The sequence below is a fragment of the Diadema setosum genome, chromosome 2 (assembly GCF_964275005.1).
Source record: "Diadema setosum chromosome 2, eeDiaSeto1, whole genome shotgun sequence".
NCBI classification, from domain to species: Eukaryota; Metazoa; Echinodermata; class Echinoidea; order Diadematoida; family Diadematidae; genus Diadema; species Diadema setosum.
The window spans coordinates 10,927,659-10,942,874 of record NC_092686.1 but is presented as its reverse complement, the minus strand read 5'-3'; the positions used below and the strand labels follow the sequence as shown (position 1 = coordinate 10,942,874).

Here is a 15,216-nt window from a genome sequence, read left to right as displayed (position 1 = left end):
CGCCCAACTTTACTTTGCACCATGCGTCGGCATGGCCGGTTCATATACACCCGTAGTACCAACGACCGCTCGTTTGCGCTTATGCAGCTGTCTATTACAAATATAAATTGCATTGCAATTATTGTGTACAGTCCAATTAAAGCTTGCTGGCCTGATGGGAATCTTGCGAAAAAATGCTGCCGCAAAACGCAAATCATATCGTAAGATAATCCATATTTACTCGATTGGGCGTTATAATAGAAAAATTCACCCCGTAACGTTTGAACGGTCCAGAGCACTCTGCTTCGCCTCAAGTGATTCCGACTCAATGTTCCAAGGTTACTTTCGGGTGGATGATTCTTATTAACGCTCTGTTTAATGTGCAATAATTGTGTAATATTGCCCGAGCGGCAAGCTAAACTTGTAATAATTATTGTCAGTTTGAAAAGCGTCATTAGGCTAGATGCTGTCGTTGGTGGTTATTGTGTTCGCAGTGTTGATGGCTGAGATACTGGATGTGGTATCAATGGTGTTGGTTGGACCGATGGTGGTGGTGGTAATGGTGGTATATTTTGTGTTAGTGACAATAGTTGCTGTGGCTTGCATTGATGGTGGAAATTGTGGTGAGAGGGGTAATGATGATGGTGTTCATGTTGATATTGTTGTTGGTATAGTGGTGTTGATGGTGGTGTTGATGTTGATGTTGTTGGTATAGTGGTGGTGCTGTCGATTTTATGTTTTATACCTTGTTATTTCAATCTACCCCTCATCGAACCGATGAAGCCGTAACGCAGCACCCAATATAGTGGCAAATGAATATTCATGACATCGTTCAAATCTGATGATATATTATATACATATACTTGATAGATAATTATTCATGTTCAGTCATGACCTCCTGACCACTTTCCTATAAGATTGTACATAACATGATGATTCTAAAAAGCAGCACTCTTTAATTAGAAACTACGAGAGCTTGTGTTACAGTGTTATAATCGATTGCTTAATTGGCATAACCGTAAAATAATTTTAACACAGTATATAAATTTCTGTTTTTCAGTGTATAGAAGACAGGATATTCAATCGGAGAGATCCAAGCAACGATTAATTTTCATCACGTCCCGTGACGTCAGAAGAATTTTTACATATCTCACAATTTCAAGAAAAATACTCCTCTGTAACGTCATTCCTTTCTTATTTTGTCCGATGTAATGGAACTCTCACGTGCTGTTTCTTTTGTTTGTATGAGCCAACATGAAATCGATGAAGTTAACTCTTCTGTGCCAATGAGGCAAATGTGCACAAAGTTCACACACATATACCTGTGGACAGGAAATGATGTGGCCCGCATAGGCTTAAGGAGGTCACATTGGCATGACCCCTTGTTTCTGCTCAGGTGTCCGGAGTATGAAAGACGTGATGCTGTAAAAGCAACAACGACAAAATGTTTGCTTGTGCGTCCTGAATAAGAAACGTGCATAGGATATAGGTAGGTCTACATGTCTGTACTCCCACATTTTTAAGTACATTGTATTTTTATCCGTCAGAGCCATACTTGGTTATAGCCGACATATTAGGCCTACATTACTGCGGTCTGACTATTCTATGCATCTATGGCTCTCTATCTATCGGGCTATCTGTTGATGTATACCAACCTATCTATTAATCGATCTATCTGTAACATTGCCTATATATATCTCCGTTCACGTTCTATAGTCAATGACGGGCAATATTCGTTTACGTTTCAAACTCATTCTAGGAATCCAGACGGTGCCGGTCTAATCGCACAAGATGGCGGAAAAGAATCCTCTTATTCGCGAGAAGGCGTTCGTCGGCGGAGAGTGGGTTTCGGCGAAGTCGGGAAAGACCTTCGAGGTGCTCAACCCCGCCACAGGAGAGGTGGTTGCCAAAGTGGCCGACACCGATGCCGCGGACACCGAGGCGGCCATCCAAAGGGCGTATGCAGCCTTCCAAACCTGGAGGGAAACCACTTCGAGGGTTAGTTTATATGCAACTCTCGCACGTTACTCGAATCTTGCTCCCTCTAAAACTCACTCCCGAGTGTAGTCCTGAATACTGTTCCTAAAACTCGTTTCTCCACTTTGAAAAAAAAAAAAAAAAAATTGAAAACATGTCGACCTGTGTTAATCCTCGAGATCTGATGTTTCCACATCTTTCTTTGACCTGATCCTGATTAGACGCCATGCCTATACTTTAAACGCCATTTCAGATCTTAGTTTTATAGTGTGTGTTTGTGTGCTTGTTTTAGTGCTCGGGTCTGAAAAGAATGTACACACACACACACACACACACACACACACACACATACACACACACACACAAATGCTCTTTATAAAGGAAAATGGCAAGATAGCGATTTCAAAAAGTGGAACTTGTTCCTAATTATGTCAGAAATGCGGCAGCGAGTTTTTATCGAAATATAATTAACTCTGGCCTATGTGAGATTTGAATCTGTTCGGGAGATACACGTACACTGTAGGCCTATTCATGCGTAGCTCGCAAGAAGGAACACGCCTGGCTTCGTACGACAAATTTTATACAAAACAAAAGAATTCTCAAACAATCATTGATCTGCCTGTCCTCAATGGCATTGACCTTCATCGAATCGTACGAGTTATTGACCAACGAACGGTCAAACACAACAAGTATTGTTCCACAATTTTACTAGGTAATACTAGTAGTACTAATTTTGTCAAGTCACGATGAAATGTTGACTCTTCGTTGGGAAAGCAGCCAGCTCGTGATGTTTATTTTGTATAGTACAAGTGTATGTTGACATTCTCCTGAAGTGTGTACGGAAAGGTCGAGGGTAGGCCTAAATCCTGACATTGATTGGAGCCATTGAATCTTACTACATCAACTCCTTTATCACATTATCGCATAGCGTTTCATGCACAAGGGCATTCATATAAATTGTGAGTGTGTGTGTGTGTGTGTGTGTGTGTGCGTGCGTGCGTGCGTGCGTGATAAAGTCCCGTCTACTGCTGTTAGACATGGCACTATAAGCCTGATTCATATCTTTATGTCCCCATGTTTCCACGGCTAACGCTGAAATGCATGATCTTGCCTATCTTGTTTATAAAATCGTGTGTGAATTGGTCTTTAATATGTTATGTACAGGTGTATTATTCAAAGACTTGTATAGAATATTTAACAGATGTCACATACTGCACGGCTTTCTCAAAATACGAAGGGTCTTTAAGTTGATGTCGTATGTCATTATCGATCAATTTCAGCTCTTTATAAAGATATGCAATGGCCAATTATTCAAGCAGTAATGTCAACCTCTATATCACCATCTGATTGCTGGTCGTACACTGTATCATGGAGTAAAATTACCACCACCTGTACCATTACAGGATGTGTCTAACATTGCTCATTGTTTTCTTGTCATAGTTTGTTTTGTCTTCCTTTGTGTTTTTGTCTGTACGATGCAGGAGAGGGCGGCCATTTTAAAGCGTCTCGGCCAACTGATGGATGAAAATGTCGAAAACCTCGCAAAGATCATCACTGCTGAAAATGTAAGTTCACAGAGGATGGGATTCTGGGATGAGTTAACAATTTTGAACGATTGCAGTCACGTGACATTCGTGACATTTTTGAATCTCCAATCCCAGTCTATTAATATTCAATTATACTTGACCACGTTCTTGTTTGGTGAACGTGGAACGGGCAGTTAAGGTCAAAAGCGATATCATGACGTGGTACCTACAACTCGAGTGTAGATTCATGCATGCCTTGTGTGTACTTTGTGGGTCTTGCGAAGATAAGAAGGTGGGAGCTTTCCACCTCCCTGGTAAAGTCCAAAGTTGAAGTTCCAGAGGGTAACCCTTTTTTTATTATGGGGGGGGGGGGGGTGGGTTCTACACGCAGTGATTGCACTGAATTGTTGAACTAATATACAGTAATATATTCTTATTTGCATTTTTATAGCATTATATAGGCCGAAGTTCTTCGATGTCAGCATTGCAAAATTTTATAATAGAGGACCGTTTGAAGAAAAAAAAGAAGAAGCAGTATTGGCATTGAATCTCTGTATTGAATTAATATTCTTCATAAAGTACTAACGATGCATACTGGACAACAGCGAGACGTCATTCGTTTTATTGCATTACTACTTTCAGTTTACTATGCTATCGATTTAATCCTTAGGATAAAGGAATAAGGATAAAGGGATAAAGTTTCATTTTCGCTTGTACCTTTTGCAACTTTATCTATATTTGGTGGGAATTAAACCACGTATAATAGCATACACCATCATAATTCATTTTGATAAACATGATTGGTCAGAGACGGTCACTGGAAATATGCTCACTGCTTGATGTATATTTTTGCATTACACAGTTTTCTATCTCTTTTTCATTCATTTTATTTCATTTGCGTTCATTTCCAACAAAAATGCAATTACAGTAAAACTTTGACATTTATTACACAGAGTGATGCAAAATACATCAAATATCGTAATAAAAGCTAAAGGAAAGTACTGTTAACGGAAATACAATAATAATATATACGCTGAGTTTTGTGACTGTATGATAAAACAAGTCAATCAATGTTAATCACGATTAGAGAATGTTTACAGACCATTAAGTGAATTCTCTACTTCGAACACTCTGAAACAAACAATGAATTGTTGTTAAACCGAGATTGATATTTCTTTTCTTTTTTTTTTTAGTATTCTCCCCATATCCTGCTTACCAGCCAAGATCCCGATAGTATCAAATACCTTTGATGAGCAACAGAATGATATTGCACAAACTGGTTGCTCTGTAAGCATATAACCGTTAGTCCTCTTCTATCTAAATCACTGAGCAGTGCATGTATACGGATTAAAAGCGCTAAGAGTGTAATATTGTATTGCGGTTGACTCTTGATTGGCCGTAAATTGAGTTTTTACAAGGTTGAGCGAAAGCAAAAATAGTTAACGCTCTTTTGATTTAAATAATTGTTAGTCCTTCATAAATATTTACACAATGAATCATATAAGCAAAGAAGGATAAGTATGAGCGAATACTCTGCAATAACTTAGACATGAAACATGCAATTCTTAAAATGGGGTGCATGGGAATGAACTGTGGTGGATACGGTCAAGTGCATTGCATGCCATAAACGACCATACAGAGAGACAACTTGTAAAAAATAATATACCATACGAGAACTCATTTTGCATCTTTTGGATAAGTAGACCTCCCAAACATATCCTGTGGAGTTTTAATCGGAGTCTGTGTATACATAGGGTGGATTAAAGAAGGGTTCTCAAAGAGAGCATGTTTAAACTTTGGGGTCAGTTTGAGAAACTCATGGAAGCTGAGCTCAAAAGAGTCTCAATTGTATACGATTGTAACTTATTTCAAAAAGAACAAAAATGTCATTCCACCCATATTAGCACTTTGAAAGCATTAGATTATTATATCTACCGCCACATATTTCTCTTCTCTCGTTAGGGCAAGAAGATGATGGAATCGACCAATGAAGCTAGGGGTGCTTCGGGTTTCGTCAAGTACTTCGCGGAGGAAGCAACGCGCACTGTCGGGGACGTCCATACCAACCTGCAGAAGAATAAACGGGCCCTGGTGATTCGGCAGCCAGTGGGCGTGGCTGGTCTTATTACCCCTGTGAGTAATGTTTTCTGATGCCAAAAATAGAGATATTACCAAAATGGCGCGTGACAAATCATTGAAGTCATTTAATAATGCCAGAAGCTAGTATCAAAAGTCTGATACTTGTCATGATATATCAGTTTTCACTTTAAAATCGGATTATGATACTGCTCACAAATTGTAGAACGGAGGTTTCACGAAATCGAAGAAAAATAAACAGACTAATCATTAATTCCGTGTATGAGTACTTAAATAATGGATTGTGATGTGCTGTTCATAGTATACTGAGAGGTTATGCTTGTTTGTTACTTATAGCCCTACTATCACCCAAAATTACCACGTAATCTTTGAGTTCTACTTCAGTGCTATAAGCTGCTAAGACTAAACTTTTCACATTTAGGCTCTGGTGAAAATCACAATTTTTATCAACACTTCAGCGCGGTGTTTGATTTACCTGTCGGAATGTAGTACATGTATTTCGTTGCACATTCAACACAGGCTCAGGGAAGAAACAGTCATACACTGCGAAGCATGAACATGTGTGTTCCTGGCTGTGAAGTGTTGTTAAAGTAAGCCCTCTGGCGACAGAGTTTGATGACATTTACTAGATCATTACTTTTGACTGTCATGGTGCTTTCCAGTGGAACTTCCCAATGGAGATGATCACGAGGAAGGCTGGAGCGGCGCTGGCCGCGGGATGTACCGTCGTCATCAAACCGTCAGAGGACACGCCCCTCTCAGCACTTGCCCTTTGTGACGTAAGTCCGGTTTTATGACACGACCAGGAAACAATATTTTCCTCTTTGATATTTGGAAAACACCATTAGGTACATACTAAAAGATCGAACATAATTTGCTGTATCGAAAATCTCTATGGCCGAGGAAAAGCAAACAGGATAAATTCATTAGAAGGCCTAATTAAGGCTTTAAATGTATTTATGACCAGCCTTGTGCAACAGATGCGCCGTAGTTTTCTTGGCAATACATCGTATGTTGACAAATGTAGATTTTTAAAGCGTGATCACGAGGCCTACTATTACTGTCACGCAGGGTAATATAATAATATTGATGATAGTAATAGAGATGGTGTTAATGTTCGTGATGATACAATGACTGATGGTGATGATGATGATGGGTATATCTAGACCAATGAGGGATGGAATTCTTCTTCTCCCCACCGAATTCATTACTAACTCTTATCATCATGTCAAAAAGGATTTACTGATAAAGAAAAACTCAAATTGTGATTATGGAATAGTGATAAACATAATGATAATGCTAACAATGACAATAAAATCTAAGAATTGTCTTTGCGATAAATAAACTTGATACATTTCAATAGCTCTCAACTTGATCAGTGGAATATATTGGAAACATTATCATGAGTTCGACGCCACAGGGATCTTTGTTTAACAATTTTGTTTCCCCCAAATCGTCCTATTATTTATTCAATCTCAGATGATGAAGGAGGCTGGCATCCCAGACGGTGTCTTCAACGTCGTGCCGTGTTCTCGCGCCAACGCTCCGGCTGTCGGCAAGGTGCTGTGCGAGAGCGAGCTCGTGTCCAAGATCTCTTTCACTGGGTCGACAGCCACGGGCAAGGTGGGGAATGCGCACCAGTTTTTAGCTCACAACCTCCAATTACACTATACATCTAGGCTCTTTAACTTATTCTTTATCAATGTCTCAAAATACCAATTATACGTCTGATGTAGTATTATACGGCAGCCTTTCAAACAGGGTGCTAAAAGAGTTGATTTCTCAATCAGCTTCTACGCGTTGACAGTTACTTCAACCGTGCTGCGACCAGCGAACTCGTAAAATCTGAAATCTATCGGCAAAAGAGTACATTCTCTTTGTCTAATTCTGTAGCTTCATAATGTGAATGAAACATAATTGTTGGCAAATAAGAACAGCAGGATAGTATCTAAGACAATTATTATGGCACTGCAGAGTGCTTATTGTACCCTAAGCTAACCTTGCAAGGTATGACGTGACTCTAATACAATACTTTCCTTGCTGTAGATTCTCCTGGCTCAGTCGGCTAGCACGGTGAAGAAGGTATCCATGGAGCTCGGGGGAAACTCGCCCTTCATCGTCTTTGACTCGGCCAATGTCGACGCAGCCTCTATGGGTTGTTTCATACTCAAATTCTACGGATCAGGCCAGGTGAGTGTGGATGAACTATAGATCTACATATTTAGAGCACAAAGTCGTACTCAGAAGACGCATATAAGGAGAGCTAAAGCAGTATGAGAGGAAATCTCCCTTTAATTTTTCTTCAATCATTGCTGGCTTGCGTAATCATTTAGATATTTCGCACTCCATTCTATCAGTTACCCTTATTTAGGAACCATTGAATTCTAATGATTATCTACAGTAAATGAATGGGTATATGAGAAGTAAACATTGTGACATAGGACAGTCACAAATCTGAAGAAAGAGGTGCATTCATCGTCAATCTTGGGTTGAACAGGTTTATCGCGCAGACTTGATGGCTAACAGTAACAGGTGTCATCTTCAGGGCTGGATTGTAACACTGATAATGTTTCAATGTGTACAGTAATGTTTAGAATAATCTTAGCCGTGGCTAAGGAAATAAACGAGCAATAGCAAAGTTTCTGTGACGCCCCAGGACCATCTCATCACGAATACATTCCACGAACAGATCGTCACATATCGGAATACTGTTTTCTTTTAACTTCAAAATATAAAAGGGGACTTCTCTATTCTTCTACAAAGGGAGACATTGAAAGTAATTTAGCTACAAAAAGAGTAGTAGGCTACAATGTAATTGCAACCAATTACGAATGACCAACCAATGAAAACGTTTCTTTCTTTTTTTTTTATTTGCTGTTGTTGTGTGTGTATCATCATGGAAATTAATTGTCTTATCTTAGACAAGAATTTTAAAGGAGCAAATAGACACGGTATAGGTAAATCAGGGCTTGTCCCATTTCTGATATAACACCAACATGACACTAAATAACCAACCTTGGCTTATTGCTACACCCAGGTCTGCATCAGCGCCAACAGGATCCTGGTCCAGGAGGGGATCTACGATGAGTTCTGTCAGAAGTTGGCCAAGCTTGCTTCAAGTCTCGTCGTGGGCAACGGGATGGATCCAAAGACCACACTGGGCCCCCTGATCAACGCAAAGGGACTGGAAAAGGTATGATAAGTCTCTGTGTTCTCCAACATATCAGTTGGCCCGCTTGTTTCACTGTTTGCACTGTAAAGAGTCAGCACTGTTGGTATCTGCACTCTAACTGACGCATCTGCTTAGTCATGTCTGTGGACTGAGGGACTGAAACCATTGCTATTTGTTTTAATGAAGTCCAACTTTAGAGTTGTTCCGTTGGAAGTACATATCTGACTTTTTATACTCTAGAGTCAACCTTGCAGCCTCAAGCTTTCTGCAGCGCTGGTTTGTGTAATGCAAATGTGTGCGGAAAAATAAAAGAGATGATCCCCTTGATTGTTCTCTTAAGGTTGAGCGCCACGTTCAAAATGCCGTGAAGAATGGTGGGAGACTCCTGGTGGGAGGCAAGCGATCTGAACTCGGCGGGAATTTCTTCGAGCCGACAGTCGTCTGCGACGTTCCGAAGGAGGCCCTCGTCTGCTCTGAGGAGACTTTTGGTCCTCTTGCTTCTATCATCAAGTGAGTGACGTCACAGAAATGCTCAACGTCCATCATGAATTTAAATCAATTTAAACCAAATTCACAAATTTAAATCCAATTGACAGTTGGCAGTCTCGTAAAGTTGATGACAGTATACAACTTATCGTATAAGAGGCGTTTGGAACTGCCGTGTTTCAAATACTTTTGGATTATCTTTCTTCCGCTGTGAATAAGAAGGACAGTTGCGCTTTAAAACTAAAGCAGAAAATGTATATTGTTAGGATTTTGAAACAGATGTGATAAGAAACAAAATGACATAAGAAATTTGAAGTTTCTTTTTATAAGCATAGACTCACTTTTGTACTACTTCTCTGTATTTCTCTGTTGGTAAATATTGTAGAGGCCACAGTTTTGCTCTACCCCACCCCTACAAAAATACATGATACAATTAAAGGCCAAACAAAACAAAACACATGGTCTTAAACTCCTTTTTTTCCAGCTAAACCCACTTGACAGAAATATCCACCCACCTCTTATATTCAGTCCTCCACACATTTAGCCCTTCCTAACTTATTTCAGTAAACCGGTTTCTTATCATTTATTATCATTAGGACTACCCATTCATGTATTTTGTCCCCCAGTTCCATTCCATTTTAGCTAAACCACGTTAAATGACGTACTCAATAGTTACATACAAATGAATGCCTCCCATTTCAATGAAAATTGTGAAACTATTGGGAAGTTCCTTTTTTCATTGTCACTGTCCGTATTTTAGAAAGCAGCACGTAATCATAATTAGTATATTATTTGGATAACGCAATAACACTTAACGTTAAGAAATATTTGTATGAATCAAAGTTGGTACGCACAGATCTTTCACGATGGCAAATAAAATAATAGTTAAAGAGTAGAACACTGTGAAGTTGTCAACAATGTACATGTATCTTTCAAGATGATGTTTTGTTGCCATGGTCACCCCTCTCACTCAGGTTCAAAACCGAGGAAGAAGCGGTCACCATCGCCAACAGCACGCGGATGGGACTGGCTGGTTACTTCTACTCCAACGACATCGGCCAGATCTGGCGGGTGGCCGAGCGGATGGAGGTCGGCATGGTCGGTGTCAACGACACCTTCATCTTTGACAACGCCCTGCCTTTCGGGGGAATCAAGGAGTCTGGTCTGGGCGTGGAAGGGTCGAGATATGGACTGAACGAGTTCCAGAATATGAAAGTCGTTGGTTTTGGCGGAATCTAAGATGTCCAGTTGAACAAGTTTTATATCGGCAATCACAGTTTTCTATGCTTTCTTGGTATCAACGGTCTCTCAGTTGTTTGACTGATGTTGATTCTAGTACACCATCACCAGGTTTCACTATTAGCTCTTCAGGACCGTTCCGATATAATACACATTCTGTGCTTTCCAGGAGATGGGATGGAGAAATTTAGGGACACAGATAGCATGGGTATAGATAGAGAACCCCTTCAATATACACTTCCAATTACATATAATTTATGTGAGTAAATGCGTCTATTCCTTGTGGACTGTTTATTGATGGAATGAATCTCGAAATATTAAATTATACAAGCGTCTGAAAACAAAACGTCATAATGGCGCAAAAACCCAAAAAAAACATTGAAGAGACCGTCTTAAATACAGGGGTTATCATAATATATTTTTCAACACACAGTGAGCGATGATAGAAAAAGCAAACCGACATATTTAAGAAAAGAACGTTTTAGACGGTCGTTTTGATAACGCGCATACCAATATCGACAAAGCTGTATAAAACTATAGCATCTAATAACGCTTAAAATTCGCATTGTGGGAGATGGAAAAGTTCTACTAAATCTTATGCATTGCATGTAAACTTGCTTCCGTGATCGTGATCGTCAGGTCGCTGTGGCTGACTAATCAACATGTCGTGTGAAGTGTGAGTCGTGACGGCTTACGTCCGATACATTTTTGGTGATTATGGATTTTTTGCTCTTACACTATGACAAGTACGGTTTCGGTTGTTGTGAGAAACACAACAATTATGAAGCTAAAACTTTTGATCAAGCACAGTTATCCCCCATCCCTTTCGCTCTTTACACATGCACGTTCATGTTGATACACATAATGTATCGATACTTGTGGTTTATTCCTGTCTTTCTGAAATTTAGCTGTGTATTGTTTTTATAGATCATATGTTGTTTAATGGGGATGGCTAGTAACTGATCAGTGGGAATCAGTGGGAATGCTGGGGGATGATTCTTCCAATTCCTGTGGGATTCATTTGAGAGTACATGATATATCTATTGTTGTGTGAAAATTATTTGCTTCAGAATGGTCTCATATTCAAGTAATGTGCAGTTTAATATTTCCGGGTTAGCGTGCCTGGTCAGTGACGGGGCTTAAACTGCACATTACTTGAATATGAGACCGTTCTGAAGCAAATAATTTTCACTCAACAACAAATATATAATGTACTCTTAAATTAATCCCACAAGAATTGGAATAATCATCCCCCAGCATTCCCACTGATTCCCACTGATCAGTTACTAGCCATCCCCTTTAAAGCTGTAAAATATGCGGTTAAAGCAATGATATACACTGAGAGTATTAACCATGACACTTCTATCCACAAATTTGAAATAAACAGATTTGCAAATGAACTTTGATTTTTAGTCTTTGGGAATTTACGTTGTGTGTTTGTGTGTGTTGCGGACGTGTTTACTCAGAATTTATTGTGGGTCTACAGAGAACTTACACGTAAAGGAGAGAGAAGAGAGATGGAGAGAGAGAAAAAAGACAGACAGACAGACAAGCCGACAAACATGGTGACCACGAAGAGAATAATTATAGTGAAAGTTTCGTTGTAGTTTTACGTAGGAGTTCATTACATATAATTTCATGTAGTAGTTCTATAGCTTGATAGCTAGTATATATATATATATATAATATATACATATATAAAGTAGCTGCAGAATGGCGCTGAAAGAATTACTTTATATCATTATGATGTACTATGTAAAAGAGGCACAGAGGGCGTGTGAAGTTGGTGTTGCAGCAGAGCTATAATCTGATCCCATCATGTTCGCCGTTTATGCATAGTCTTGGTTGAAATGGGGCTTCAGGTTTCCAACTGCTTTTTTGTGAGATAATGAGAAAAAATTCAGTCTTATTTGATGAAAATTGGTTTTGAAATTTTTGAGATATCCCCAAACAAAGTAGTCCTAATAAGAGGTGGGACACACCTTTCATCAGGATTGCTTGTTTTTCCTTGTTTTTGGATATCTCAGCCATTTCAAAACTGATTTTCATCAAATAACTTTGAATTCTTCTTAGAATTATATGCTATTTAATATTTCCCTGGCGGTTTCTCATAAGCTCGCAAAAAGTTAAAATCTGAATTCCCCGTCTTAAAGGGACGGTACAGTTTTGATTAAAATGAGGTTGAGGTTTCCAACGTTTTTTCATTACCATTTTCTAAGATAATGAGAAAACTCTTATGAAATATGAATGAGCATGATTATAATTCTAAGAATTCAAAGTTTAATCGATGAAAATCGGGTTTGAACTGTAATGGCTGAGATATCCAAACCAAAGCAATCCTAATCCACCTTTTCCTAGGAATGCTTTGTTTTACTTTGTTTTTGGATATCTCAGCCATTTCAATACCGATTTTCATCAAATAAACTTTGAACTCCTCATATGGTATGCTTTTTGATATTTCATCAGTGGTTTCTTATTGTCTCGCAATACAGTTAAAATCTCGGTCACGTCTCATAAAACTTGTTATCAGTAACAACTGCCATATTTCAATGACAAATTTGCTCTCAGCCAATTTGATGCAAGGATTTTAGTAGCTTATAACAGCTATCGTAACTTGTTATGGATAATAAGATATGTAATATGAAACGGGGCCTATAGAATCCCGGTATTAACCAAAATTATACCATTCTTTCACGCCGCCGCTTTCACAAAAAAAAAAAAACCAACAAACAAACAAACAACGTAATCTCACCACACCCATAAGTAAAAAAGGTAAAGAGCTGCACACACTCATTCATGTAGATGTGAGATACAGTGTACATCTCTGACATTCCGCGTCTGCGCATTTACCAAGCTTCCCGCTAACCCCCCCCCCCCCTCCCCCCACCTCTAACACACATACAGGACGACACAACATACATTCATACCAGACTAACTCATATACATGGACATAAAAAGAACGAAATTTTGACACAATAGATTATAAATGCTTCAATGTTCATTACAAAATGGAATGAATGGACATTGGTCGTTTACAGGTGGGATATATCTATAGTTACAGAAAATTCTGTGTATTCATAATATATAACCAGTGTGCGTTGTCACACACGAGCATATTTTACATAATAATACTACGTTCACAAAAATTAAGTGGGCATAGTCTATATCATTGATATTTACAGATATATTTACACTTATCCAGTTGAACCAGCCAACTGCTTAATGAAATATATATCGATATGTATAATGAATTGTAAATATATATAAGTGCGTTGGTAGTGCTTCTTTCGTAGGTGTCATGTAGTGGTCAGGGAGACCACGTATGGTTCCATCCGTTCAGTTTTGAGGCATTCCCATCAATAATTTAAAAACCACATTACTGATTTTCGAGAAAGTATGCAACTCCAGTTTTAGTTATAAATGATATTATTCTTCAAAGAGTGATTTATCCAAGGAGAGTCAAGAATTTCTTTCGCTTTTTTGATTGACATATCTGATTTCTACATTTTCTTAAAATAAACAAACGAACAAACAAACAAAACAAACTCGAAATCCTCACATAAATTACTGAGATGGAAAGAAATGAGGAAACAAAAATAATTCAATTAACCAACAATCGGTGTGTACAACGTTAAAATGTATAATGTTACAAAATGTTTGGATATAAACCGACACCTCGACTGGCTTTCTTTAGTACACAGTAAAGACCATCAATGCAGTGTTACAATCACGAAGAAGAAACCGAGTTAGGGATCAATCTTTCCCGGTGTTAATTAAGTGGTGTAATGCAATGAATACATAAAACTGCGTCCAGCGCAGGAAGTACACTTACGTAGGGCACAAACAATCACATTTATACATTTTTATGTTACACAGGATGCAGCCTCAGTTCAAGCATCCATCCTTAATTAGCTTCATATACCATTCTAAACTGCATACATAGGATGTCTTGTTCCTTCTGCCACAGTGAGGTATACTATGCATTGTCCCTGAACGCATGTCCCTATACCATAACCAGTTTTAAAGGAATCGTATAGTGTTGGTTGAAACCTCACTTTGGTTTTCTAACATCTTTTGGTGAAATAACGAGAAACCGCTTATGAAATATGAAAGAGCATGTACTTCCAAGAGGGATTCAACTTTCATTTGATGAAAATTGGTTTTGGAAAAGGCTGAGATATCCAAAACAGAGATGTGGCACATCTTTAGGTGATCCGAGTATCCTATCGGATCACCATCTGTATCTGTACTGATTCTTTGGGGGTTTTTTTCTTCTTCTTTTTCTTCTTTCTCCTCAAAAGTTGTGTAGAGGTTAGCTCAGAAAGTCCTCTGCCTATCAATTTCAAAATTATACCATATAATTATGTATCGTGTCCCAAAGACGACAGATCTAGTTTATTATAGGATGGCTATATTTTACCTTGTCTCAGTCATTCCAAAACCGATTTTCATCTAATAAACTTTGAATTCCTCTGAGAATGGCATGATCTGTATTATTTCATAAGTGGTTGCTTCGTATCTCGCAAAAAATGAAAAGCCCAATCGTCACTTCCACCAACACTATACCATCTCTTTAACACATATGAGCTGGAGAGTCGACGTTGCCTAGCTTCTTCACCTCAATATACGAAATCATATTTATGATACACTCTTTTATTGCTTCATGTTTAAAGTGGGAAAATGGAAGAAAATGCCCATCCTGTGGCAAGGTCAAACATGGGGATCAAGTAAAAATGTCTG

General features: G+C 38.7%; 1 protein-coding gene across 1 annotated transcript; it reads left to right on the top strand.

The window, feature by feature from the left end:
- Window positions 1–1,770: 1,770 nt before the first annotated feature.
- Window positions 1,771–11,638, top strand: LOC140239736 (succinate-semialdehyde dehydrogenase, mitochondrial-like). Its single transcript, XM_072319560.1, has 9 exons — window positions 1,771–1,977; window positions 3,438–3,521; window positions 5,445–5,615; window positions 6,242–6,358; window positions 7,059–7,202; window positions 7,626–7,769; window positions 8,617–8,772; window positions 9,092–9,261; window positions 10,212–11,638. Exons 1-9 carry the CDS (start codon window positions 1,771–1,773, stop codon window positions 10,474–10,476), a joined length of 1,458 nt encoding a protein of 485 aa, XP_072175661.1. The 3' UTR covers window positions 10,477–11,638.
- The last annotated feature ends 3,578 nt before the right edge of the window (window positions 11,639–15,216 follow it).